Raw genomic sequence first — 27,833 nt, 5'->3', positions numbered from 1 at the left:
ACTGGGGAAGAGATGGTGAAAGTACAAGAGCAGAGACCCACGGAAGTCTGGGTGTGGCCCTTAAGCATGAGGTCATTCCCAGGTGCTGGAGCTCACATTGGATTATGGATTTTGAAGTCAGACTGCTTGGGTCCAAACCCAAATCTGTCACCTACTCTCAATAAGACCTCAGATAAGGTGCTTGCCCTTTCATGCCTCAGTTTTCTCATCTGGGAAATGGGGATGACGCTCCTAGGTGTACGATGTATATCATACCGTGTTTGTACAGATAAAGCTTAGAAAAGTACCAGACACCTAGAAAGGGTTAATAAATGTTATCTGTTATTTCTAATACTAACAAAACTATTGTTTATCATTATCGTGGCTCTCTACAGGTTTTATCATTCCTATTTTACAATGAAGAAGCTGAGATTTAGCAAACTAATTAACTACCGTGGGCCAAATAGTGACAGAGCTGAGGCCCAAATCCAGGCTTCAAAGCTCAAAGCCCTTCCCACTATGCCTGTTGGAGTAAGTGTGTGTGGAAGGCTTCCCAGCAAAAAGAGGAGAAAAAAATTCAGACAGCAAAGAAAAGGAAAAAGAGTAGATTATGTTCTAGAGAAAGATGTGAAAGACCATCTCAACTGACTTAAACTATAAAGGAAATTTATTTTCCCACTTACCATGAATCCCTGAGGTTAGGAGCCTCTGGGGTCAGTGAATACGGTGGCTCAGCAACGTCATCAGTCACATGGGTCTATCTTTCAACTCTGCCAATTTCAGTGATGATTTGGCTCCCATCATGGTCCCAGCATAATGGCATCATTCCAAGGGTCATATGGAGACATGACAAAATCCAAGGGAAAAAGAAGACTACTCTCAACATGCATTTCTTTTTTTTTTTTAATTGAGTTAATGATAGGTTACAGTCTTGTGAAATTTCAGTTGTACATTAATGTTTGTCATTCGCGTTGTAGGTGCACCACTTCACCCTTTGTGCCCACCCCCCACCCCACCTTTCCCCTGGTATCCACTAAACTGTTCTTAGTCCACAGTTTTCAATTCCTCATATGAGTGGAGTCATACACAGATTATCCTTCTCTAGCTGGCTTATTTCACTTAACATAATTCCCTCAAGGTCCATCCATGTTATTGCAAATGGGATGATTTTGTTCTGTTTTACGGCTGAGTAGTATTCCATTGTATATATATACTCCATCTTCTTTATCCATTCATCTGTCGATGGGCACTTAGGTTGCTTCCATGTCTTGGCTATTGTAAATAATGCTGCAGTGAACATTGGGGTGCACAGGACTTTTGGGATTGCTGACTTCAAGCTCTTTGGATAAATACCCAGTAGTGGGATGGCTGGATCGTATGGTAGTTCTATTTTTAATTTTTTGAGGAATCTCCATACTGTTTTCCATAGTGGCTGCACCAGTTTGCATTCCCACCAGCAGTGTATGAGGGTTCCTTTTTCACCACAACCTCTCCAACATTTGTTACTATTAGTTTTAGATATTTTTGTCATTCTAATGGGTGTAAGGTGATATCTTAGTGTAGTTTTGATTTGCATTTCCCTGATGATCAGCGATGATGAGCATCTTTTCATGAACATTCATTTCTTAAGACAAAAAAATCTTAACCAGAATCCCCCATCCCAGGAAACACCATTTTACATCTCATTGCCTAGAATTGTGTCACATGCCCATGGATGACCCTTATCGGCTCAGTGAAGCACATGCTGTGTGGAGAAAGATAAGTTACTGTTATGGACTGGGTGTGTCTCCCCAAAATGCATATGTTGAAACCCTACTCTCCAATTGATGGCCTTTGGGAGGTAATTAGGATTAGATGAGGTCACAAGGGTTCCATCCTCATGGATGGGATTGGTGCCCTTATAAGAGTCACAAGAGAGCTTGCTTCCTCTCTCTGCAAACTGCCACATGAGGACACAATGAGAAGTCAGCGGTCTGCAACCTGGAAGAGGGCCCTCACCGGAACTCAGCTGCTCTGGCCCCTGATCTCAGACTTCGGCCTCCATAACCGTGAGGAATAAATTTCTGTTGTTTATAAGCTACCCAATCTATGCTACTTTGTTTCAGGAGCCCAAACAACAAGACAATTACCCAAGCAAAACTGAGATTCAGTCACAAAGAAGTGGACAGTGGCTCTTGGGTAAGTAGTCAACAGCTGTGCTGTGGCGGGTAACCACGTCCTCCTCCCACCAGGAAAAGCACCTTCTCCTTTGACACTCCTTGTCGACAGGCAAGGTTGGTTTAAGGACTGAGCCACAACACAAATCTTACAAAGTTTCAGGCACGACAAACTGTTTTTGACAATAGTTGATACCTGTATGTATCAGTCAGAACAGGCTGGGCTGTGATGCCATAATAGGCAACACCAAAATTTCTGAAACAAACAAGTGTTGCAGTTTGCCTTTTGTTCCCCAAACCCCCGACAGGTGCAAGCACCCAAGGTCGTACTCAATATCCCAGGCTCAAGCATCTTCTGGCATCTCCACCTCAACCAGTGATTTCAGAGTTCACAGTGTAGGAGGCGCGAGCTTGGAGAGTCTCACACCAGCCTGTAAGTGCTTCGGCCTGGAAGTGACACACAGTACTTCTTGCCCAGGCCTCTGTCTAGTGCTGGGCCCATGGCTCTGCTCAGCTGCAGGGAAGTCTGGTACTGCAGTCATCCATGTGTCCAGGAAAAGAAGGAGAGCCAGAAATATCCATGAGTTCTAGAAAAGTCAACCACAGCCCCTGTCCAGGAAGCCCAGAAGGGGCTCCTGCTCCATCTGGATCTGGGCATCAGAGAAGGAACCTTGATTCAGCCAGGACAAGGCTGGAACAAGCAGCCTGTCCGCTTTCTTCACCACAACTCCCTCCTCCAGTGGGACCTCCTATATTTGGTAGGAGCTTGGTTCCAGTGGGGACCAGCTCCAGCTAATCAGAATAACTGGAAATTGTCTTAAAGTGACAAATGTAAAACTTTTCAAAAATTGAAAACACAGGTAGAAGCATGCTGAGTTGGGAAAATCATTGTGCCCTTATCCCCAGGCCCCTCCTAAGCTGTGAGGCTTGTTAAATACAATTTTAAATGTTTCCTAGCCTATAATATGAACCATGCTGGTATTAGAACAGAAAGGACCTGGCCCTAAACAGCTCTCCTTCCTCCCCTGGTGATGGGAAACCCTGAAACAGGAGTAAATATATCAGAAACAGGTCCAAGGGAAGCGACCTTGGCTAGGGATGTGCACTTGGTCAGAATCCGCCTGCCCCCACCCACCAGAGAGAACTTTGATTCTGTCTCTGAGGTCTTCTTACACTTTGCAGAGGAAGACTGCAGATAACATGGATCCTGGGCACACGCTCATTCTAAATAAGATGCTGGGCTTCATGCAGTTGGAGAGTCTGATTAAGAAGACCCCTGTAATGCCTGTTCATTAAATAAGTTATAAACACAGAATAAAAATTTGGAAATTCAGAAGATTGTCAATTCAAAACTCAGTTGAACTTGGAAAATCATAAATGTTTGGCATCTGAAGTAAACAAATTATGGAGCCTGGGAAATTCCAGGCTAGGGGATTAAGTAGGTTTTTCAGATCATTTGTGAGCCCACGGCAGCAAATACTTAAGAAGCTTAATTTGATAAGTTTTTTCTTAAAGGCCTTGCTAATGGCTTCAATAAAGATTGAGGAATCTCCTGTAACCAAAAAGGCTTTCCCAGCATTTAGCATGCCAGTGCAAAAAAAAAAAAAGAAAAAATCCTTCACGATAATCTTTCACCTATTAAATATTCAGCTCCACTGTGGATTTTTTTATAGAGGGAAAACGTATTTAAAAACTTGCAGTAGAAATATCTTCCTACCGTTTCTATCCTATCCTCTCTGCTTGCATAACACTTAGCAGCAGAAAAACACTGAAAGCAAAATGGGTATTTTTACCTTTAAATACACTTCAGCGATATCAGGGTTGCGCCGGTATCATTTTCAATAGGTGGGGCTTTGAGGACTGGCTTCCAAACCTATCCCGCTTCTCCACTATGAGAAAACCTCAACTGCGTGAGCTGGTTCCACGGCTCCATTAGGCATTCACATTTGCAAGAAAAAGGCTCATTAAAATACCTGCATGGATTCGACATCAGCTATTCCACCTTGCCTCACCACCCTAGGCTTTTGCAGTAGAGGTCTGAGCGACATTGCTAAGTCGTAAGCGTGCTTATTGATGGCCTAGCTGAGTTTGAGGACAACCTGACTGTCTTCAGAAGAGGGACCCTTCCAGATGTTTAATCCAGGAACACAACATCTCCTTGAAATGGCTTGAAGGCCACTCTCACCTGAGACCCCTTCTCTTTTGAAGCTTTTTACTAGCCAACTGTCACTGGTAGCCAGCTCCTGCTCCCACAAGAGGAGCGAACTAAGCAGACTGTGAAATGTCATCGCCAAGCTCCAGGCATGGATTAGCGACTCCAAAGGGCAACAAGCCTCTCTAAGTCATCCTGTAAAGTGACCCCGAAGTGTGACTTGCCATGCCATCCCAGGCTCTCTTGCCCCCTGACGGGTGGAGGGCTGCTTTGCTTGATACACAGCAGATTCGTGCTCATGGACCATCCAGAGCATCTTCTAAACAATAACTCTGGTTCCAGCCAAGTCATGGTCCCTGCAGGGCCTGCCAGAGCAGAAGCTCGCCCCTCCCGGGGTGGGCAGGGGGAGCAGGGGATGGGGACTATTTTTCACCGGGAAGGAGGCCACCATGTCCTTGGAATGAGATCTCTGTGATTCTGCTACTAATTTGGTGCATGTAACCTTGAAAGGCTGAGGCATTTCTGTAACTCCTCCACTCCCCATATAAAGGGTTGAGACCCTGAGGTTTCAGGACCAGGCTCTGGCCTTTGTAAGCCCCCAGAGCTGCAATCTCGCCCTCCTTGACACCGTATCAAGACAGCAGCAGATTCATCTCAAAGGTAAAGCATGTTGAACTTGAGTGTGCTTGTGATGGAAGTTCATCTTGCACTTCTTGGCGGAAGTGAAGTGGATGTATTCCTTATAAAACTGTCTTTTTCTGTCACCGCGATTCACCTTCCCCTCTGAACCCCCTCCTTGCATCTGCTTGGGAATGACTTAGAAATCCTAATGGAGATTTTACAGCATGTAACCGCTATCACAATCAGGCCACAGAAGAATTCCACCGCCCCAAAATCCCCTTGTGCTATGCCTTTGTGGTTACACTGTCCCCCTACCTCTAACCCCAGGCAATTATTATAGTTTTGTCTTTTCAAGAATGTCATGTAAATGGAATCATAGAGACTATATAGTCTAATGAGATTGGCTTCTTCCACTCAGCATGATGCCTTTGAGATTCATCCAAGTTATTGGATGTATCAATAGTTTCTTCCTTTTCATTGCTGCACAGTATTCCATTGTATGGATGTTCGACAGTGTTTTATTCATTCACTCGTTGAAGGACTATTATGTTGTTTCCACTTTTTGGCAATTACAAATAGAACTTTGTACAGATGTACAGGCTGTTCCTGGAGCACGTTTCCATTTCTCCAGGCTAAATACCTAGGAGCGGGCTCCTGGGTCACACGGTGGGTATATGTTTATAAGAAACTGCTAAACTGCTTTCTGCAATAATACCTGTACTATTTTGCATACCTAGGAGCAGTGTATGAGAGTTCCAATTGCTCCACACTTGTCCTCTCTAGCACTCGATATTGCCCATATTTTTTATTTTGGCCATTCTTATAAGAGTGTCGTGGTATTCCTACACGGTTTTAATTTGTATTTCCCTAGTGGCTGATGATATTCAACATCCTTTAATGTGCTTATTTGATATCTGTGTATCCTCTTTGGTGAAGTGTCTGTTAAATGTCAAAGTACTTTGCTCCTCTTTTAATTGGGTTGTTTTCACACTGTTAAGTTTTGAGAGTTATCCATTCTGGACATAAATCCTCTATCATATATGTGATTTGCAATTTTTTTTCTCAGTATATATCTTGTCTTTCATTTCCTTGTCTTTTGCAGAGTAAAACTTTTTAATTTTGATGAAGCCCAAATTATTAATTTTTTCTTTTATGAATTGTGCTTTTGGTGTCATAGCTAAGAACTCTTTGCCTAACCTCAAGCCACAAAAAATTTCTCCTAAAATTTTTACAGTTTTGCATTTTATATTAGATCTATGATCCATTTGGAGTTAATTTTTATGTAAAATGTGGGGTTTAGGTCGAGGTTCTTTTTTTTTTGGCATATTGCCATCCTGTTGTTACAACACCATTTGGTGGACACGTCTTTGCTGGGTCTCTCCCGGTGCCAACACCGCACATCTTCATTATCACAGCTTTATAGTAAGTCTTAAAATGAGGGGGTGTGATTCCTTCAACTTTATTCATTTTCAAAAGTTTAACTTGCTCTAGTCCTTTAGCCTTTCCATATAAGTTTTAGAATCAGCTTGTTTTTATCTGTAAAAAATCCAGCTTGGATTTTTATAGAATTGTGATAAATCTATGGATTCGCTTTGGGAGAACTGCTCTCTCTGCGATGTGAAGCCTTCCAGTCCATTATTGACATGATATGGCTCTCCATTTATTGAAGTTTTCTTTTATTTCATTCATCAGCATTTTGGAGTTTTTAGCAAACATATTTCGCACCCATTTTGTTAGATTTATACCTAAGTATTTCATTTTGGGGAGTTACTGTAAATGATATCGTATTTTTAATTTCAGTTTCCAATTGTTCATTGCTAGCGTATATTAATTTTTGTGTATTGATCTCATATCCTGCATCCTTTCTAAACTCATTTGTTAGCTCTGGGAATTTTTTTGTCGTTAGTTTTATGTGCACTTGAAAAGAATCTGTATTCTGCCCTCCTTGGGTGGAGAGATCTATAAATTACACTTAGATCTAGTTGGCTGACGGTGATGTTCAGTTTTTCTATATCTGTGATGATTTTTCCCTCTCTACTAGTTCCGCTGTTGGGGATCAGATCCAGGCATGTGCAGCCTGGCAGCCGGCCTAGGCACTTACAAACAATTTTTAAGGAGTCTCTTTCCAGGGGTCCGCCCACCTCCGTGGTATCCCTGGTAGTTTCCAATTCCCTGGGCTCCCCTTCTTCAGACCTTTGGCCAGAAACCCACGGCTTTAGTTACCTGTTCTGCCATGTCCTTCTGCTGGCTGCACTCACATCTGGGGTCAAGTGCCCAGAGGACTGAGAGAGAAAAAGGAGCGAGGCCCTGCTCCACCTGACAGGATCACGGCTCCTCCTATCTGAGCAAGTGTGCCGCCCCCAGGGTTTTGTGTCTCTGCAGGCCCTGTTGCTGGGCCCTTCCATTGCTGCTGCCAAGCCTCCCTCACCTTGGTGTTTCCTGGAGACCCCAGAGAATAAAGGAAAACAAGTGATTTCCCTCTCTGTCTGAGCCTTAGGAGTCTCCTTTCTCCGTAGAACCAGAGGTCTTCTTGGAGCCCTCTCTGTGCACGATCCCACTTCTGGGATTCGGGTTGCCTTGAGTGTACGCTGGGGATACCAGGGTAAAAGAGGAACGCTTCCCACCATTCAGCGGCGATTGGAATTCTGGCCTTCTCCAATCCACCTGCCACTGTTTACTTTCCCAAGTTCACAAACAGCTGCCCTGTGCGGGCTGTCTGGGCTCTGCAGCTGCGTTCCTGGGAGAGTCAGAGTGGGATGCACGTCCTCCATTTTGTCTGGAGCTGGGACCCCTCTGTTCTATTTCAGGCTGTGGTCTCTATGAAGCCTTTTGAAATGTTGTCAAAAATAATCACAGAATACTTGCTCCTCTGAGGTGTTGGATATGCAGGAAGCGTGTCGGTGGTGTGCGTGGTCAGCTGGTATATAATGAGCCACTCTAGCCAAGAGTCTAGAATAGTCAGTATAAGCCAAAATCCTTTTTTAAAAAAACCTCTCGCATTCTTCAATTTGGGTTTAATATTCTGAGTAACCTGAGACTTGGGACATTAAATGGCTGGCACAGCATCAGGGCTCACAAGGGACAAATGTGCCTTTGTGTAGTTGGCTTCCTGAGCATTAGCCGGCCCCTTGTGCAACAGAGACGCCTCACAGATGAGGAAAGTGCAATACATTTTGTTTAACTGAATTGGTGTGAAGGTGTTCCCTGCTGTCGTTCTCTTTAAGCACTATTTCATTTTGTGACGGAAAGTTCATAATTGTCATTGAAGTTATGGCTTCTGCAAGTTGGTGGTGATTGACGGGAAGCAGTAGTATGAATTCTCTAGACAGAAATGCAATCTGGTGGATGGTATTCTTGGCTGGGGAGATGCAGAGGAACAGAGCCATTTATTTATCAGGACAGTCCCCTGTGTTTCCAAAGGGCTGTCCAGCTATTGATATTTTCCTCGTCACATTTCTGCAAGGAGAGCAGTTGTCCTCATTTCCTGGTTTTAAAAGCCAGGAAACTGAAGCACAAATGCTCACTGAAACCCACGTACCCCGGGAAGGAAGGAGCTAAACCCTAAGAGAGAGCGGGACCCTGAGAGGCTGACAGGGTGCCCCAGTAGGTCAGAGCCAGGGAACTCAGATGGATCTCTAGTCCAAAGACAGAAGACATTTTCCTCTACTTTTATTAAGCCATAACTCATGTGTAATAAAATTCACTTGTTTTAAGTGTACAGTTTGATAAGTTTTGGCAATTGCATACAGCTGGGTAACCATCATGAGAAACAAGATACAGAACATTTCTGTAACCCTCAAGTCCCCCATCCCGATCCCAGGCCACCCCCACTGCTTCTGTTGCTCTGCTTCGGCAGGGCTGTCATTGCAGGTCTCTGCATAACCCGCTTCCCGTACCTGGGTGCTCCTACCCACTCATTCTGCATGTCCCTTCCCCTAGGAAGCACCCTGAACCCCTCAGACCAGGTCAGGGGACTCTCCTTGTGCCCCTCCATCCCAGCTCCTGTCACAGGAAGTGCTGGTGCCTGTGGCAAATGTGTGTCCAGCTCACTTCCTGTTACACCTGAAGTCACCTGACTTCTCCAGCCCTTGGGGGTGAGGGGGGATGGGGCATCAGACATCTTTAATTCCCTCTTTCTTGCTTTATTTCTGCATTTTCCTAAAAGAATATTTCTAAAGTTGTCACTAATGTTATTTCCTTGAGGATACATTATTGTATCTCTACAGTTCTGTTCATAAAGAGGAACAACGGAAACAGGTTAAGAAGAGAAGGTAGCCTGTCTAAAAGCAAAATGCATTTTTTCTTAGAGAAGATCCTGCTTGTTTTCACCATTGTTTCACCAGCATTTTCCAGCAAAACAGCTGGTTAGGTTGTAAAACTACACGATGGAGACGGAGGCGAAACTTCCCTCTAGTGGGAGCTCTGCTGTTCCTGGGGAAACACGCAGCTTCTTCTCACACTGTGGGACACCTCCCAGTGCATGGGCGTGGGGAGGCTCATCTCTGATGGATCAGAGGCAAAATGACGTAAGGATGACATCAGTCAGAAGCTCTGACCACACGCTTCTCTGGGCGTGATCTCATATGCGACGACGCCGGACCTAAGAACAGACTTCTGCCCTGTCGTCTAAGCCTTCCGAAATGGTGCCCAGCAGACCAGGGACAAAGCTAAATGAATCTCAGCCACATACTCAAGGAGGCAAACATTCAATAGTATGTACAAATAAGGAAAACTGACACTTTATTTAGGTTGTCAACTACATTCTGTTAGCTTTGGCTAGTGGTGTCCCTACACCAGACCACAGTGAGAAAATCAGAGGGGCAGGACCAAGCTCGTCAGAGTCGGGCACACAGGACGATGCTGAATACACATTTATGTTAGGCATTTTCATAAACATGATCTGATTTAATCTTCATAACAATCCCATTTCACAGATGGCAAAACCGAGGTACGGAACACATAAAGTCCCAAAGCTCCGAGCGGATGACGGGCACACGCTGCCCTGTGGGGTGTTCCTCCCCGGCTCTCTCGCCCTCCTGCTTGTTGCTATGTGAATCTGGGTCCTGGGAGTGAGCAGGCAGCAGCCTGTGTTAGGCACGCAGGGTAGGTGCATCTGGGCATCTGCTGCAGGCGAGGTGAGATTTCATGAATTTCTGATTCCAGGAGCTGCCAGGATGACAGGAATAGCAACAAACCAAGGCAGCGAGCGTTTTGCAGCCTAGGCACAGGGTACGGCTTGGGGAAGGGAGAGGCTCCGAGAGGCCCCCTTTTTCCGTAGAAAAAGAAGACAAGGAGAGAGCTGAAGAGTGCAGCACCCTGAGGAGGGCTGGGAAGCAGAGGGGGCATTTCCAGAGGGTCTGGGAGGCCAGAGCAGGGCACAGGGGTGGGAATACATCCTTAAGAGAGACATGAGGTGCATTAAATTCACAGCTGCAAACTGATGGTCCACAGGCCGAATTTGGCCCAAACGCCTCTCTCCTGTGTCCAGTGGAGTAAAGAAAAAGTGTTTTGATGCTCATGGGTGGGACGTGAATGGACTCTGTGGTGTCCACGTCCCTTGGCTCCCTGCCGGACACAGCTGCTTCACTCCCCTGTGATGTTCACCTGGCCCAGGGGGGCTGGGTCCGTGATTCTGCCTAAACTGCTCCTGTTCTCAGCGACTCCTCTGGCCTGGAGCCCCAGAAGCTCAGCCCAGAAGAAGACTGCAGCAGATGTAGCACGAGTGGTTTCCACAGCTTGCTGCCTGCATTCTTCTGGGCCCACCCTGATGTGATTGTCTGCTTGTCGGGAGGCCTCCCTTGTTTTCAGCTGTTCTCTGAACCTGGTTCCTAACTCCCCAGCCTTGGCATCCCTCAGACCCAGACACACGCAGCGCATCCAGACGAGCAGTTGTCAAGTGCCCGACAGCGTGCACAGTCCATGTTCAGGCTCAGACTTGTATTTTCTTAAATAAGCTAAATGCTTCAGAGTAAAAAGAAACCCTTTAATTTTTGCGGGAAAAAAAAATCTAATGAGCATTTCCTTCTCCAAACTGTCTCTCCCCTGAGTGCCAGACACATCATGTGAACTTGCAATGGTCAGGACCAGGATGATTTTGTGTTAATGCTCTCCAGTAAATAACCGTGCAAATGGGTGTTCTTCCCTTTGCCCGCCCTGAGGAGCATGTTCTGCCGTGAGGCGTGCCTGCCAGGTCCACTAAGGCCAGTAGGCAGGCAAGATGACTGGAGGGTGCCCCTCACACTGTCCCTACAGACCTCCCCTCAATGCCCGAAGCAACACCAAAGCACTGCTGGCCACTTGCAGGCCAGCTCTTTGGGATAAAGATAAGCTGGTGGTGAGGGAGGGGGAGTGCGTTTATTCAGTTCAACAAATATTTATTGAGCGCCCCTAGACGCTTTAAGATCTTTAAATAAAACATAGGATAGTCTCCATTTTCCAAAGAACTCTGCTCCGGGGTGAGGGGCTGACTGCAAAGTCAGTCAGATCTCTGCTTACACTGTGTGACCTTGATAAAGCCAAATTGCTACTGCTGAACCTCCACTTTATTACCTGCAAAATGGGAAAATAGTACCTGCTCTCCAAGACGACTATGACTGTGACACGCCTATGCCCCCCGCATCACCTCAGCCTCCCAGGGGCCTGCTCTGGACACAGACGTGACCCTACCACGAGAGGACAGGATCAAAGGCTGTGTGCCTTGCTGCACATTCGAATCCTAGGGGGGCTTTAAAAAGTCCTGATGCCCAGGCCACGCCCCAGGCTGATGAAATCAGACTCCCTGGGATGGAGCCCTGGCATCAGCTGAGTGTAAAGCTCCCCAGGCGATTCCAGCGAGCAGCCAAGGTGAACAGCCACTGACCCAGAAAGAAAGAGAAGTGCAATTATTTCATCTCGAGAGAAAGAAGGCTGGGGAGGCTGTTATGACTACTTCTTGTCAATTATAGTATTATGCCCTGTGTAATTTGAGGTTTAAGAACTACAACGTCATATTTATTCAGAACTTTATAAACTGCAAAGCACTTTCACATTCATGATCAAATTTAATCTTCCGAGAAAATTTAAGGAAACTGAGGCCTGGAGAATTTAATGACAAGCAGAAGGTACATCAGGTTAATGGACAAACACAGCTGGAGTGAACATCTACCTTCAAACCCCTCTCTCCTGCCCCCACCCCACCACCCGGGTCAATCCCTCTGAGAGCTGTGATCCAGACCTTCATGCTGGATTCTGGACCCACGTGTCCAGATGCCCTCCAGGATTGCCCCCTTGGCTGTTAGCGTCGGGCAGCTCCACTCTGTCCAGCACTGCTAAGGCAGCTCCCCACGGGCCGTCCTCTCTGGTGTCTCCCATCTTTGGTCAGGCACAGCCGCTGGAGTCTCCACTGACACCTCCTCACCCTCATTGACCACCGGGAGTTGACCGCCCCCAGAGGACCGTGTGAATCCGTCCACTTTTCATGATCCCGGCCTCTACCACCCCCATCACAGCTTCTCCCTGAGCAGTTCCAATAGCCTGCTAACTCCTTTCCCTGCACCCCCTCTCATCCTCCAGTCCCTGCTTTTGACTTGTCTGCTGGACCCACTGAGGTCTGGGAGTCGGGCAGAGTTTCTTCATTTAAAAAAGTGAGCATTCTCGAGTGTCTGACGTGTATAATTCCACACACAAGTATGCGTGCACACATGCACGCATGCACCTCAAAGCTGCTTGCTCTGGGTGTGTCACACACTAGGACCACTTTCGGTGACAAACTCCTTTAATAAAGGGCTTGAAAACATTCAGAAGTCTGCAGCTGCCTTCTTCCAGCCAGTCGTGGGACCACAGGCAAGTTCTGTAACCCTTCAAATGTCTCACCTACAAAATGAGGAAGGCAATGCCCACTCAAGGGGATGTCGTGACCATTGAATGGACTGATGGCATAAAATGCCTGCACACTCTACTTCCTGGTAAAACTGGAGAAGGCGTTCTTCTGGGAGGGGGAAGGAGGGCCAGAGGTGTTTGCCAGGTGCCTGTGATGTGCCACACTCCCAGGGGAGCTTCTGCAGTCCCATCACTGCATCCCAACAAGCGTGAGGTGATGTTGTCCCCGCCTCAGTGAGGTTCCGTGGCCCGTCAGGGTCTCCCTCAGGTCAGTGGCAGAGTCTGGTTCAAACAGTCTGCACCCTCCGGAGTCCGAGGGAGCGTGCTGTGCGGGCTTCGGCTGACGTTTTCCTTTTCAGGGGATGAACAATCAGTACGCCCGCCGGGAGGTCTTCTGCCGGAACACCTGTCACGAGCTCAAACGCTTCTGGGAAAGGGAGATTGGCAAACAGACTTACTATCGAGAGTCGGAGGAACACCGCCTGGGAAGAAGCGCCCTGAGAAAGTAGGTGGCTTCTTTGTGTATTTTTTATTAACTACTTTTTAAAAGTAGACTATTTTCTAGAGCAGTTTTAGGTTCCTGGTAAAACTGAGCAGAAAGTAGGGAGTCCCATAGACCCTCCGTCCCCACACAGCCTCCCCTGCTGTCAACATCCGCCAGGGCGATCCATGCGTTACGATCAAGAACCTACCTTGACACATCATTCTCACCCTTCTTTGTCTATTTTTTTCAAAGCAAAATTGATTTCCCCAGAAGAATGCCAGATGGCATGTTAGAATATGTAATTATCTTAATTTTTCCATGCAGTCCTGCCGCCATCTATAGTTATGAGCAGTAATTTAAAAAAGCCAAGTTAACAAATGTACACTATAATTCTTATCTTTATAAACAGAAAAATCTCTCCTTTCTGTCACCATGTCTAGCACGTGAGGGTTACACTAAACTTGGGCGGCGGGTCAGCAGAGCTGTCCGTGAAAAGCAATCAAGCAAAGGAGACAGTGATCAATTCTCAGCACTCGTTTGGGTAAAGACATGAGATGCCCTGTGTGTTCGGGAAGGAGGGCTGATGGGCCCTCAGCCCTCTGGTGTGCATCCCTGTTGTCACGAAGTGAGTCCACCCGGTGGAGAGACCAGGGTCACAGTCATAGTAGAAACTGGCAGCTCACCACACACATACACACACACACACACACACACTCACTGCCTCTCCATTGCTGGAGGGAGCCACTCACAGGCCACAGTGAGGGACAGGCCCCTCTGGGTTCTCTGTGCACTCCTGGAACAGCTCAGCCGGTGCCCATTCACTGAGGCCACAGCTTGTGCATGGCTGGCAGGTGGTGGGGCAGGTGTGTGCTGGCTGGACAGCAGGGCTCATGATTCCATTCTGTCTGAGAACATGCATTAATTCACATGAGTTAAACTCATTGTTGCCTTCCAAGCCCCCTCCTAGCCCTAGACGGGAGCCCAGCCTCCTCCACATTTAGAGACCTGCTCAGCCCCGTTCCTGGTCACAGGCAAGAAAAAGCAGGCCGTCCTACCTGCTGAAGCGTCGTGTTAGGGCCTCTCGTCTGGGGATTCTCAGAGTAGCTGAGTTGGGTGTTCAGTCCTTTCTGCAGTCCCTGCCATCCTCCTACCCCCCAGCCAGGCCACTCAGCACGCTGTACACCAGAGGCCACAGTGAGTTCTGTGCCGTGCGCGTGTCCCCCCAGGGAGCACACAGAAGGCCCCAGGTGGAGTGAAACTGGCCTGAGGAAGATGCAGAAACCAAAGCCTGGAAGTGAGGTGCAAGCCAAGGGGTGAGCAAAGTAGGCCCTGGAGCAAACTGCACAGTTTGTAAAAGAGTTCAAATATATGTCCGTCGATACAACAGAAGACTGCAGGAAATGAGCTCTCTGGGTGGCGGGGTGGCAAGACTTTCACTTATTATTTATCCTTCCCTCCTCTCTTCCACTTTGAACCAGAGAGCCAGCTCCAGAGAGCCTCTGCTCTTGACCACTACTCCGTCTTGTCCATTCACTAAAAAAGGCAGAGTCCCAGCTCATTAGGTTGTTCTGCGGCTTGAATAAGAAAATGTGCCTAAAGCACCCAGCGTGGTGCGTGGCCGAGCTCAGGGCTCAGGGATGTCAGTTCCCCTCCCTCCTCCGCACTCCCACCAATCCAGGACCCATCAAATCTAGCAGCAGCAAGATGCCAAAGGAAGAGCCCTGGCCTTTGGGTCTCTGGATGAGTTAGCAAATCTCTGTGTGCCTCAGATTCCTCCTTGTTATTTTTATCACAGAGAAAGAGACACTAAGAGAAGTAAGAGGGATGCTGAGGGGTTACTGCCTTTTACTAGTGGGGAGCACTTGGTTGATAGTGTTGTTCAAGTGTTCTGTGTCCTTACTGATCGCTTGTCTATTTGTTTTATTGATGGCTGAAATATGGGAATTGAAATCTTCAGCCATAATTGCGGATTTGTCGATTTCTTCTGACAGTTCTATCACATTTTGTTCATGTATTTTGAAGCTCTGTTATTACATGAATGTTTAGAATTGTTATATCCTCTTGATGAATTGACCCCTTTATTGTAAAATGACATCTTTCTCTTGGATAATATTCTCTGCTATGAAATCTACTTTGTCTGATATCAATATAACCGCTCCAGCTTTCTTTTTAATTTATTTTTTTACTGTATAGAGGTCATAATGGTTTATAACATTGTGTAATTTCAGGTGTACGTTATTACGTATCATCTTCTGTATGGACTGCATCATGCTCACCACCAGTAGTCTAGTTTTCATCTGTCACCATACATCCGTGCCCCTTTACCTCTTTTGCCCACCCCCCCAAACCCCTTCCCCTCTGGTAACCACTAGTCTGTTTATCCATGTGCTTGTTTATCTTCCACATATGAGTGAAATTATACGGTTTGCCCTTTTCTGTCTGGCTTATTTCACTTAACATAATACCCTTCAGTTCCATCCATGTCATTGCATGTGGGATAATTTTGCCTTTTTTATGGCTGAGTAGTATTCCATTGTGTATACATACTACATCTTCTTTATCCAGTCATCAGTTGATGGGTACTTGGGTTGCTTCCACTTCTTGGCTGTTGTGAATAATGCTGCAGTAAACATAGGGGTGCATAAGTCTCTTTGAATTGTTGATTTCAATTTCTTTGGATAAATACCCAGTAGTGGGATGGCCGGGTCATATGGTATTTCTATATTTAATTTTTTGAGAAATCTCCGTACTGTCTTCCATAGAGGCAGTACCAGTTTGCATTCCACTAGCAGTGTATGAGGGTTCCCTTTTCTCCACATCCTCTCCAACATTTGTTATTTTTTATCTTGTTAATTATAGCCATTCTACCAGGTATAAGGTAATATCTCACTGTAGTTCTGGTTTGCATTTCCCTAATAATTAGTGATCTTGAACATCTTTTCATGTTCCTGTTGGCCATCTGTATATTTTCTTTGCAAAAATGTCTGTTCATATCCTCCGCCTGTTTTTCTTTTTTCTTTTTTTTTTTGAGGAAGATTAGCTCTGAGCTAACATCTGCTGCCAATCCTCTTCTTTTTGCTGAGGAAGACTGGCCCTGAGCTAATCCGTGCCCATCTTCGTCTACTTTATATGTGGGATGACTACCACAGCATGGCTTGCCAAGCGATGCCATGTCTGCACCCGGGATCCAAACTGGCGAACCCCAGGCCGCCAAAGTGGAATGTGCAAACCTAACCGCTGCACCACTGGGCCGACCTCTGCTTGTTTTTTGATGGGGTTGTTTGTCTTTTTGTGTTGAGCTGTATGAGTTCTTTATATATTTTGGAAATTAACCTCTTGCCAGATATATGACTTACAAATATTTTCTTTCAGTTGGTGGGTTGTCTTTTCGTTTTGTTCATGGTTCCCTTTGCGGTGCAGAAGCTTTTTTTAGTTCCATTTATTTTTTCTTTTGTTTCCCTTGCCTGAGTAGACATGGTGTTCAAAAAGATGCTGCTAAGACTGATGTCAAAGAGTGTCCTGCCTATATTTTCTTCTAGGAGTTTTATGGTTTCAGGTCTTACATTCAAGTCTTTAATCCATTTTGAGATAATTTTTGTGTGTGATGTAAGATAACGATCTACTTTCATTGTTCTGCATGTGGCTGTCCAGTTTTCTCAACATCAATTATTGAAGAGACTTTCCTTTCTCCATTGTATGTTCTTGGTTCCTTTGTCAAAGATTAGCTGTCCGTAGACGTGTGTTTTATTTCTGGACTCTCAATTCTGTTCCATTGCTCTGTGTGTCTGTTTTTGGGCCAGTACCATGCTGTTTTGATTACTGTAGCTTTGTGTGGTATATTTTGAAGTCAGGGATTGTGATGCCTCTAGTTTTGTTCTTTTTTCTCGAGATTGTTTTGGCTATCAGGCTCTTTTGTTGTTCCATATAAATTTTAGAACTCTTTGTTCTATTTCCGTGAAGAATGTCATTGGGATTCTGACTGGGATTGCATTGAATCTGTTGATTGCTTTAGGAAGTATGGACATTTTAACTATGTTTATTCTTCCGATCCATGAGTGTGGAATATGTTTCCATTTCTTTATGTCTTCTTCTATTTCTTTTCAATAATGTATTACGGTTTTCATTGTAGAGGTCTTTCACCTCCTTGGTTAAATTTACTCCTAGATATTTTATTCTTTTTGTTGTGATTATAAATGAGATTGTATTCTTGACTTTTATTTCTGCTAGTTCATTACAGTGTAGAAATGCAACTGAATTTTGTAAGTTGATTTTGTACCCTGCAACTTTGTTGTAGTTGCTGATTATTTCTAATAGCTTTCTGGTGGATTCTTCAGGGTTTTCTATGTATAAAATCATATCATCTGCAAACAGCAAGGATTTGGATTCTCTCTCTCTCTTTCTTTCTTTCTATTATTCTATTTCTTTTATTCCAATTTGTATTCCTTTTATTTCTTTTTCTTGACTAATTACTCTGGCCAAAACCTCTAGTACTGTGTTGAATAGGAGTGGTGAGAGTGGCCACCCTTGTCTTGTTTCTGTTCTCAGAGGGATGGTTTTCAGTTTTTTACCGTTAAGTATGATGTAGGTTTTGGGTTTGTCATATATGACCTTTATTATCTTGAGATATTTTCCTTCTGTACCCATTTTTTTGGAAGTTTTTATCATAAATAGATGCTGGATTTTGTCAAATGCTTTCTCTGCATCTGTTGAGATGATCATGTGATTTTATTCCTCATTTTGTTAATGTAGTGTATCACATTGATTGATTTGTGGATGTTGGATCATGCCTGTGTCCCTGGTATAAATCCCAGTTGATCATGGTGTATGATCCTTTTAATGTATTGCTGTATTGGATTTGCCAATATTTTGTTGAGGATTTTTGCATCTATGTTCATCAGTGATATTGGCCTGTAACTTTCCTTCTTTGTGTTGTCCTTGTCTGGCTTAGGAATCAGGGTGATGTTGGCCTCATAGAATGAGTTAGGAAGTGTTCTGTCTTCTTCAATTTTTTGGAATAGTTTGAGAAGGATAGGTATTAAATCTTCTTTGAATGTTTGGTAGAATTCTCCACAGAAGCCATCTGGTCCTGGATTTTGTTTTTTGGGAGGTTTTTGATTACTGTTTCAATCTCTTTACTTGTTATTGGTCTATTCAGATTCTCTATTTCTTCTTGATTCAGTTTGGGAGGTTGTATGAGTCTAAGAATTTATCCATTTCTTCTAGGCTGTCCAATTTGTTGGCATATAGTTTTTCTTAGTATTCTTTTATAATCCTTTGTATTTCTGTGGTATCCATTGTAATTTCTCCTCTTTCATTTCTAATTTTATTTGTTCGAGGTTTCTCTCTTTTTTTCTCAGTGAGTCTGGCTAAGGGTTTGTCAATTTTGTTTATCTTCTCAAAGAACCACCTCTTAGCTTCATTGATCCTTTCTATTTTTTTTTAGTCTCTCTTTTATTTATTTCTGCTCTAGCTATTATTATTTCTCTCTTTCTTCTGTCTTTGGGCTTTGTTTGTTCTTCTTTTTCTAATTCTGTTAGGTGTAGTTTAAGATTACTTATTTGAGATTTTTCTTCTTTGTTGAGGTAGGCCTGTATTGCTATAAATTTCCCTCTTAGCACTGCTTTTGCTGCATCCCATAAGAGTTGGTGTTTTCATTTTCATTTGTCTCCAGGATTTTTTGATTTCTCCTTTGATTTCTTCATTGATCCAGTGGTTGTTCAGTAGTATGCTGTTTAGTCTCCACATATTTGTGACTTTCCCAGACTTTTTCTTGTAATTGGTTTCTAGTTTCACAGCCTTGTGGTTAGAAAAGACACTTGATATGATTTCAATCTTCTTAAATTTATTCAGTTTGCTTTGTTTCCCAAAACATGATCTATTTTTGAGAATGTTCCATGTGCACTTGAGAAGAATGTGTATTCTACTATTTTTGGATGGAATGTTCTGTATGTATCTAGTAAGTCCATCTGGTCTAGTATTTCATATAAGGCCACTGTTTCCTTGTTGACTTTCTCTCTGAATGATCTATCCATTGATGTAAGTGGGGTGTTGAGGTCCCCTATTATTATTGTGTTGCTATTACTTTCTCCCTCTAGGCCTGTTAATAGTGGCTTTATATACTTTAGTGCTCCTGTGTTAGGTGCATATATATTCATAAATGTTTTGTCCTCTTGGTGGAATGTCCCTTTTATCATTATATACTGCCCCTCTTTGTCTCTCATTGTCTTTTTTATCTTTTTTTTTTTTTAGGAAGATTAGCCCTGAGCTAATTACTGCCAATCCTCCTCTTTTTGCTGAGGAAGACTGGCCCTGAGCTAACATCCATGCCCATCTTCCTCTACTTTATATGTGGGATGCCTACCACAGCATGGCATGCCAAGTGGTGCCATGTCCACACCTGGGAACCAAACCAGCAAACCCCAGGCTGCCAAAGCGGAACATGTGAACTTAACCATTGCGCCACTGGGCCAGCTTCTGTCTCTTTTATCTTGAAATCTGCTTTGTCTTATATAAGTATGGCAACATTTGCTTTCTTTTGCTTGCCATTTGCTTGGAGTATTGTCTTCCTTCTCTTCACACTGAGCCTGTGTTTATCTTTAGAGCTGAGATGTATTTCCTGGAGGCAGCGTATTGTTGGGTCTTGGTGTTTTTGTTTTTTTTTTAAAGATTTTATTTTTTTCCTTTTTCTCCCCAAAGCCCCCCAGTACATAGTTGTATATTCTTCATTGTGGGTCCTTCTAGTTGTGGCATGTGGGACGCTGCCTCAGCATGGTTTGAAGAGCAGTGCCATGTCCATGCCCAGGATTCGAACCAACGAAACACTGGGCTGCCTGCAGCAGAGCACGCGAACTTAACCACTCAGCCACGGGGCCAGCCCCTGGGTCTTGTTTTTTAATCCATCCAGTCACTCTGTGTCTTTTGATTGGAGAATTCAATCCATTTACATTTAGAGTGATTATTTATATACAAGGGCTTAATAGTGCCATTTTATCTCTTGTTTTCTGGTTGTTCTATATTTCCATTGTTTCCTTTCCCTTGTATTTCTGACTGCATTTCAGTTTGGTGATTTTCCATCATGGTTTTCTCTTTGTTTATGATTTGCAGCTATGCTCTGATTTTTTGTTCAATGGTTACCACGAGGTTTGTTTAAAAGATCTCATAGCTGAGATAGTCCATTTTCTGAGAGCCTCTTATCTCCATTAGCTGAAGTAGGTTCCATCCCTCTCCTCTTTCCCATCTAAGTTATTGTTGTCACAAATTGTTCTTTTCTGTGTTGTGAGTTTGCAACTAAGTTGAAGTGTTTATAGTTATTTTTCATGGTTTTCTTCCCTTTATCTTTTATGTTATAATTAAGTGTTTACTAACCTATTCTGGTATAGAGTTGCAATTTTCTGATTCTATCTGTCTATTTATCTCCTTGGTCAAGGTTTTGTAAATTTTTCTTTTTAGTTTCAGATCACTCCAGCTTTCTTTGATTGGGGTTAAGATGGAATATTTTTCCATCCTTTTACTTTTAACCTATTTGTTTCTTCATATTTAAGTGATTTTCTTGTAAGCAGCATATATTAGATATAGCTTTCTAATCCAATTTGACAATTTTTGAATTTTAGTTGGATTTTTACGTCATTAACATTAACTGGTATAACTGAGTTTAAGTCCTCCATCTTGCTTTTTGTCTCCTATTTCTCTCACCTGTCCTTTATTCCTTCTTTTCTGCCTTCTTTTGGATTAATTAAATATTTGTTATGATTCCATTTTACCTCCTCTGTTGGCTTTGTAACTATACCTCTCTGTGTTATTTTAGTGGTTGCTTAGGATTTATATTTACATCCCTAACTTATCACAGTCCACCTTCAAGTGATATGCCATTTCCTGTAGAGTGTGAGACCCTTACAAGGTATAGTCCCATTTCTCCCCTCCTGGCTCTTGTGCTATTGTACAAAGTATCATTTGACTTCCACATACGTTATAATCCCCACATTACATCAGTTTTTGCTTTCAACTGTTGATCATCTTTTAAAGAGATGTAAATAGTAAGAAAAAAATTATTAATATGTACTCACATGGTTACCTTTTCAGGTGTTCTTCATTCCGTTGTGTACCCCCAGATTTCCATATGGTCTGATTTCCCTTCTGCTTGAAGCACTTCTTTTAACATATCATTTAGTGACAGTCTGCTGGTGATGAATTCTTTGAGTTTTTTCATGTCTGAAAACATCTTTATTTCACCTCTGTTTTTGAAAGATAGCTTTGCTGGGTAAAAAATTCTACATTGCCAGGGCCTTTTTTCTGTATTTTAAAGATAATTTACTTTCAAAAGAAAGTTCAGAGGAGTAAGATTAGAATATTTTGAACAGAAGTGAGAGTTAAAATATGTATATATTTAAATTTGCAAGTCCTGTGCATATCTTTTAAAACCTGAACACACACACACACACACACATTCAGAAAAAAAGGGAAAGAAGCTTCCCTGAACCAACAGACATGGAGATGAGTACTCCGTTTATGTGTGTCTTGCTTCTATTTTCAGGCTCAGAGAAGAATGGAAGCAGAGACTAGAAACAAAGCTGAGACTGCGGAACAATCCAGATGAGACTGAAAAGCGGGCCAATGTTGGCTGAGAGCTTCTTGCTTCGTTGACACAAGAGAATACACAGCACTGAGATCACTCTGCCAGGAGAAGTTCATGCAAATCTCTGAGCCCCTTTGCTATAGCAAACAGACCTCAAGCCACTGTTTCCCCCACCTGCGAGGGGATTTATCCGTAAATCCTTTCCCAGGGCTAAATGGGAATAATTAGCCAAGTCAGTCCTCTGCCTGGGGGCCAGAATGTTATCCCAGATATCCCTAAAGCTGAGGTTATTTAATATCAAAGCTCCACACAGCATATTTTATTTCTATATAATTGTCTTCTAATTTTGAAATCCAAATATTGTGAATTCTAAGCACACTAGGGGAGATGATCTTCACAGTCATGCTTTAAACAGTGCACAGTAGTTTTCCCCACATTTCTCCTTGGAAATAGTTTTATGTAATCCTATCTCTTGTTTTCTTTTGATGAAAAGAGAAATGCACCTATCGGCAGAAATTAAAATGTTGTAAATAGTTATTAAGAGAAGGTTTGCAAATAAATTGATCTAATATCATTTTTTCTTCGAATGAATGCAATTGGCTTATTCGAAAACATGTTTACCTAGAATCGTTAAATAAGATCAGGATAATTTTAATAAAACTTGGTTGTCTTGCCATTATTAGTGTGCATGCTCTTCATTTTATTGCTTTACTTTAAATCTCTACATGCTTTCACTGGTTATCTCTCTGTCAGCTCAGCTAAAGTATATCTGGCCACCTGAACAAAGTGTTTGCCACATAGATTCTGGACTTTGAAATGTCACTGTCACTCCCCAGCCATCTCTCAGTTCCCCTTTATAGGACTGCTGCTCCCAAAAGTGCAAATTGCTACTTGCCAACCATGGCAAGGGAACAGAGAGATGCATGTTGTAAAGTACCCGATGGTTGTAGGAAGCACCTGCAAGGCCTTACATACACAGGAGCAATGTTACCAGGACACACACAGAGCAAGGCAAGGGCAATTCCAGACAGTAGTGAGTGTAGTGTTCCAGTCTTCTAAATGCCCTGATGTGCCATAAAGTGCTCCCATCCACATCCCTGAGCCCAGAAGCCTTCATCAGGGTGATAAGAGGCACCAAAAGGCAAGAAGTGTTGAGAGATCATTTTCCTAGGTCCCATGCTCATATGATCCAGGAAATGGGGCTCAGAGCCCTCCCTCCCACTACGGTGTCTCATTCAATCTGGGATTCGATCCAGCTAATAAACTATGAATTCCAGCTGGGTTCGTTCGAGAGCATTTTTATGAAAGTGAAATTTTTGTCAGGTATAAGAGGAAAATAGGAATTAAATAGAGGGAGAAGAGAAATAGGGCTCACAGGCGGAGAGGCTCTCAGAAGCAAAGGCCTATCATCATGAGCTGTAAAACACTGCCGCTGGAATCAGCTGGAACCTACTGCTGGGATGCAGCAGAGGGAGGCAGAAAATGCAGGGGAAGAGTCATTGTTCACTTACTCGTTCACCACATGCCAGGCTCTGTGCTAGACAACTGGAATACAGCAGAGAAGACCAGAAGCACTGGCTCTGGAGGCTACAGTCTAGGGAAGTTGGCAGAAAAGTCAAGGCAATTCAATGTGAGGGACTTTAGCACTGGGAGCCACAGCAGGCAAAGGTGTACACCCCATGTGGGGACCCATTCTGGCCTAGGGAGGGCTACTTAAGAACAGGCTAGTTAAGCCCAAGTAAGCAGGATCCAGGTAAAGCTGAGATTCAGGGCTCATGGGTCCGGGCTCTTGAGAGAACACATTCAATAAGGCAGGAATAGGAATGAGGAGAAAGTGTAGGAAGAATCTGTAAGAATCAGCATACAGGGCCTTTTTGGCTGAGAGTTTGAGCTTTTCCCAAGAGCACAGGAAGCCCCTGAAGGGTGTTAGCCAGGGAAATGCCACAATGGCCATGGTTGTGAAAGGTTACTCCACACTGAAAGGTGGGAAGACCAGCCAGGAGCTTCTGCAGCCGCCTCCTGAGAAATGAGAAGGCCACACTAAGACTCTGTGCCTGGCAGCAAGGACTGGGAAAGAAAGGGAGAGGGAAGGGTAAGTGCCATTTTCTCACCGTACTGCAGCTGGAAGCCCAAGATCAAGGTCCCAGCCTGGTCAGTTTCTGGTAAGAGCGCTTTCTTGGCTTCCAAATGTCCACCTTCTCACTGTGTCCTCATATGGCAGGGGAGAGGAAAGGGACAGAGAGAGAGCAAGCTCTCTGCTGCGTCCTCTTAGTCCCAACACAAGTGCCCCACCCTCGTGACCTCATCTAAACCTAATTTTCTCTCAAAGTCCTCATCTCCAAATGCTGTCACATTGGGAGTTAGGGCTTCAATGTACGAATTTGCAGAAGGGGGAGAGATGATACACAGCTCAGCCCATAGCAGAAAGGGATGCTTTACATCTGTGTATCAAGTCTTAGACACATCCCTGGGCACATCCCATTTGTGAAACTGACCAGGATCAACACAGCAAACAGTTTGAGAGCTGAACTATGGTGTGGAACACTACCCAGGTTTCAAATTGGCCTCTGGGTAGCACGCAACAGCAGACCACAAAAGCAGTCAAAGGCTTTGAAAAGTAATTGACATTTAAAACATAGCCCACAAAAGTGGGCCAGGACATGCTTCCTGGACATAAATAGATTGACTGCCTATTAAAATAGATATGTAAAAAGGAGAGCCTCATAATCTTGGACTCAAAATGTCCAGGATATAATCCAAAATTACTCATACCAAGAGCCAAGAAAATCTTAACTCAAATGAGAAAGGATAATCAACAGACACTAATACTGAGATGACACAGATGTTTGGAATTATCTAACCAGAATTTTAAAGCAGTTACAAAAATGTTCCAACAAGCAATTACAAGCACTCTTTAAGCAAACGGAAAAAGTAAAACAAATCTCAGCAAAGAAATAAAAGATATAAAGAAGAACCAAATGGAAATTTAAAAAATGAAAAATACAATAACCAAACTAACAAACAAATGATAAAAATAATACTGCATGAGCTCAACAGCAGAATGAAAAATACAGAGGAAAGAATTAGTGGATTGTAGAAGTTAATAAAATTATCTACTTTGAACAATAAAGAGAAAATAGGTTTTCTTTAAAAAAAGGAACAGAGTCTCAGGATCTGAGGGACAATAACAAAAGATCTAAACTTTGTGTCATTGGAATCTCAAAAGGAGAGGAGAAAAAGCATAGGCTGAAAAACATTTGAAGACATAATAGTTGGAAAATGTCCAAATTTGGTGAAAGACGTAAACCTACTGATTCAAAAAGCTGAGAATGATTGTTAACAAAAAGAATAAAATACCTCAGGGTGAATTTAACTAAGGAAGTGAAGGACCTATACAACGAAAACAACAAGGCTTTCCTGAAAAAAATAGATGAAGACATAAAGAGATGGAAAGACATTCCATGTACATGAATTGGAAGAATAAACATAGTTAAAATGTTCATACTACTTAAAGCAATCTACAGAATCAACGCTGTCCAAATCAGAATCCCAATGACATTCTTTACAGAAATAGAACAAAGAATCCTAAAATTCATATGGGGCAACAAAAGACCCCAAATTGCTAAAGCAATCCTGAGAAAAGAGAACAAAGCTAGAAGCATCACAATCCCTGACTTCAAAGCATACTACAAACCTACAGTAATCAAAACAGCATCGTACCGTACAAAAACAGGTGCACAGATCAATGGAACAGAATTGAAAGCCCAGAAATAAAACCACACATCTATGGACAGATAATCTTCGACAAAGGAGCTGAGGGCATACAAAGGAGAAAAGAAAGTCTTTTCAACAAATGGTGCTGGGAACACTGGAAAGCCACATGTAAAAGAATGAAAATTGACCATTCTTTTTCACCATTTACAAAAATAAACTCTAAATGGATCAAAGACCTAAATGTAAGACCTGAAACCATAAGCCTTCTAGAGGAAAATGTAGGCAGTACACTCTTTGACATCAGTATTAAAAGGATCTTTCAGACACCAAATCTTCTCAGACAAGGGAAACAATAGAAAGAATAAACAAATGGGACCTCATCAAACTAAAGAGCTTCTTCAAGGCAAGGGAAAACAAGATTGAAACAAAACAACAACCCACTAATTGGGAAAAAATATTTGCAAGTCATATATCCAACAAAGGGGATATACATATCCATAATATATAAAGAATTCACACAACTCAACAACAAAAACTCAAACAACCCAATCAAAAAATGGGCAGAGGAGATGAACAGACATTTCTCCAAAGAAGACATACAGATGGCCAATAGGTACATGAGAAGATATTCATCATCACTGATCATCAGGGAAATGCAAATCAAAACTACACTAAGATATCACCTTACACCTATTAGAATGGCAAAAACAACCAAAACAAAAAGTAACAAGTGTTGGAGAGGTTGTGGAGAAAAAGGATCCCTCATACACTGCTGGTGGGAGTGCAAACTGGTGCAGCCACTATGGAAAACAGTATGGAGATTTCTCAAAAAATTAAAAACAGAAATACAATATGACCCAGCCATCCCACTACTGGGTATCTATCCAAAGAACTTGAAGTCAGCAATTCCAAAAGTCCCATGCACCCCTATGTTCATCGCAGCATTATTTACAATAGGCAAGACGTGGAAGCAACCTAAGTGCCACAAAGGGTGAAGTGGTGCACCTACAACAAGACTGACAAACAATAATGTACAACTGAAATTTCACAAGATTGTAACCTATCATATCATTATAACTCAGTAAATAAAATAAAATAAAATAAAAACCTGAGAGACTCCCAAACAGGATAACCTAACGAAATCCATATACAGTATGGTCAAACTTCTGAAAACTAAAGACAAAGAAAAAAATCTTCAAATCAGCTAGAGAGAAATGATGTATTACCTATAAGATAACAATGATTCAAATCATAGCAGAAGCTCATCAGAAATCATGGAGGCCAAAAGGAAGTGGCATAACATTTTTCAAGTGCCCAAAGAAAAGAACTATCAACCCAGAATTCCATGTCTAGTGAAAAGAGCTTTCAGGACTAAAGGTGAAACAAAGATGTTCTTAAAGCAAGAAAAACTAAGAAAATTTGTCACTGCCAGACCTACTCTAAAAAATTGTTGCAGGAAGTCCTTCAAACAGAAAGGAACTGATGGGGGCTGGCTCAGTGGTGCAGCGGTTAAGTTCACACGTTCCACTTTGGCGGCCCAGGGTTCACAGGTTCAGATCCTGGGTGCAGACATGGCACCGCTTGGCAAGCCATGCTGTGGTAGGTGTCCCACATATAAAGTGGAGGAAGATGGGCACGGATGTTGGCTCAGGGCCAGTCTTCCTCAGCAAAAAGAGGAAGATTGGCAGCAGACCTTAACTCAGGGCTAATCTTCCTCAAAAAAAAAAAAAGAAAGGAACTGATATCAGAAAGAACAGCAGGAATAAAGAGAAGGAACAGAAAGGGTAAATATCTGGGTAACTGTAATATACTCTTTTCTTCCTGAGTTTTTAAAATTATGCTTGATGGTTGAAAGCAAAAAATTGCATGATTCTTATCTGATGTGATTCTTACTGTATGTGGAGGTAATATTTAACTATATCATAATTGGTGGTAAGGTTTCTATTATTCCACTTGAATAATGGTGATGCAGCACACTGTAAAATTAATTACATGTATTATAATCCCTGAAGCAACTAATGAAAAAACTATAAAAAGTGATATCAAAGTCAAAAACACAGATAGATAAATTGAAATGAAATACTGAAAAATATTCAAGCAATCCACAGGAAGGCAGGTAAGTGGAAACAGAAAAATGGATAACAAGGGGAACAAACAGAAAACAAGTAATAAAATAGCAGACTTAAACCCTAGCCTATCAAGAATTATATTAAATATAAATAGCCTAAACAATTAAAAGACGGAGATTGTTAGAATGGATTAAAAAACACAACCCAATTCTACGCTCTCTACGAGAAG

At 43.0% G+C, this 27,833-nt stretch overlaps 1 protein-coding gene across 2 annotated transcripts; it reads left to right on the top strand.

Moving 5' to 3' along the window:
* The first annotated feature begins 4,870 nt into the window (after positions 1 to 4,870).
* Positions 4,871 to 24,433, top strand: FAM240A (family with sequence similarity 240 member A). Of its 2 annotated transcripts, XM_070493420.1 has the most exons (3): positions 4,871 to 4,947; positions 13,125 to 13,270; positions 21,780 to 24,433. In XM_070493420.1, exons 2-3 carry the CDS (start codon positions 13,128 to 13,130, stop codon positions 21,868 to 21,870), a joined length of 234 nt encoding a protein of 77 aa, XP_070349521.1. In that variant the 5' UTR covers positions 4,871 to 4,947; positions 13,125 to 13,127; the 3' UTR covers positions 21,871 to 24,433. The 2 variants fall into 2 exon arrangements, with proteins under 2 accessions (XP_070349521.1, XP_014707974.1); XM_014852488.2 differs by lacking the exon at positions 4,871 to 4,947 and having other exon boundaries at positions 11,175 to 13,270.
* Positions 24,434 to 27,833: the final 3,400 nt, after the last annotated feature.

Source organism: Equus asinus, chromosome 21 (assembly GCF_041296235.1).
Source record: "Equus asinus isolate D_3611 breed Donkey chromosome 21, EquAss-T2T_v2, whole genome shotgun sequence".
Classification (NCBI taxonomy): domain Eukaryota; kingdom Metazoa; phylum Chordata; class Mammalia; order Perissodactyla; family Equidae; genus Equus; species Equus asinus.
This window is presented reverse-complemented; position numbering and strand designations above follow the sequence as displayed.

Bases quoted from the DNA above. Each gene is read 5' to 3' on its own strand.
- FAM240A (XM_070493420.1), top strand. From the start codon at position 13,128: ATGAACAATCAGTACGCCCGCCGGGAGGTCTTCTGCCGGAACACCTGT. The intron at 13,271-21,779 runs GTAGGTGGCTTC...TTCTATTTTCAG, and splicing joins GGAAGAAGCGCCCTGAGAAA to GCTCAGAGAAGAATGGAAGC.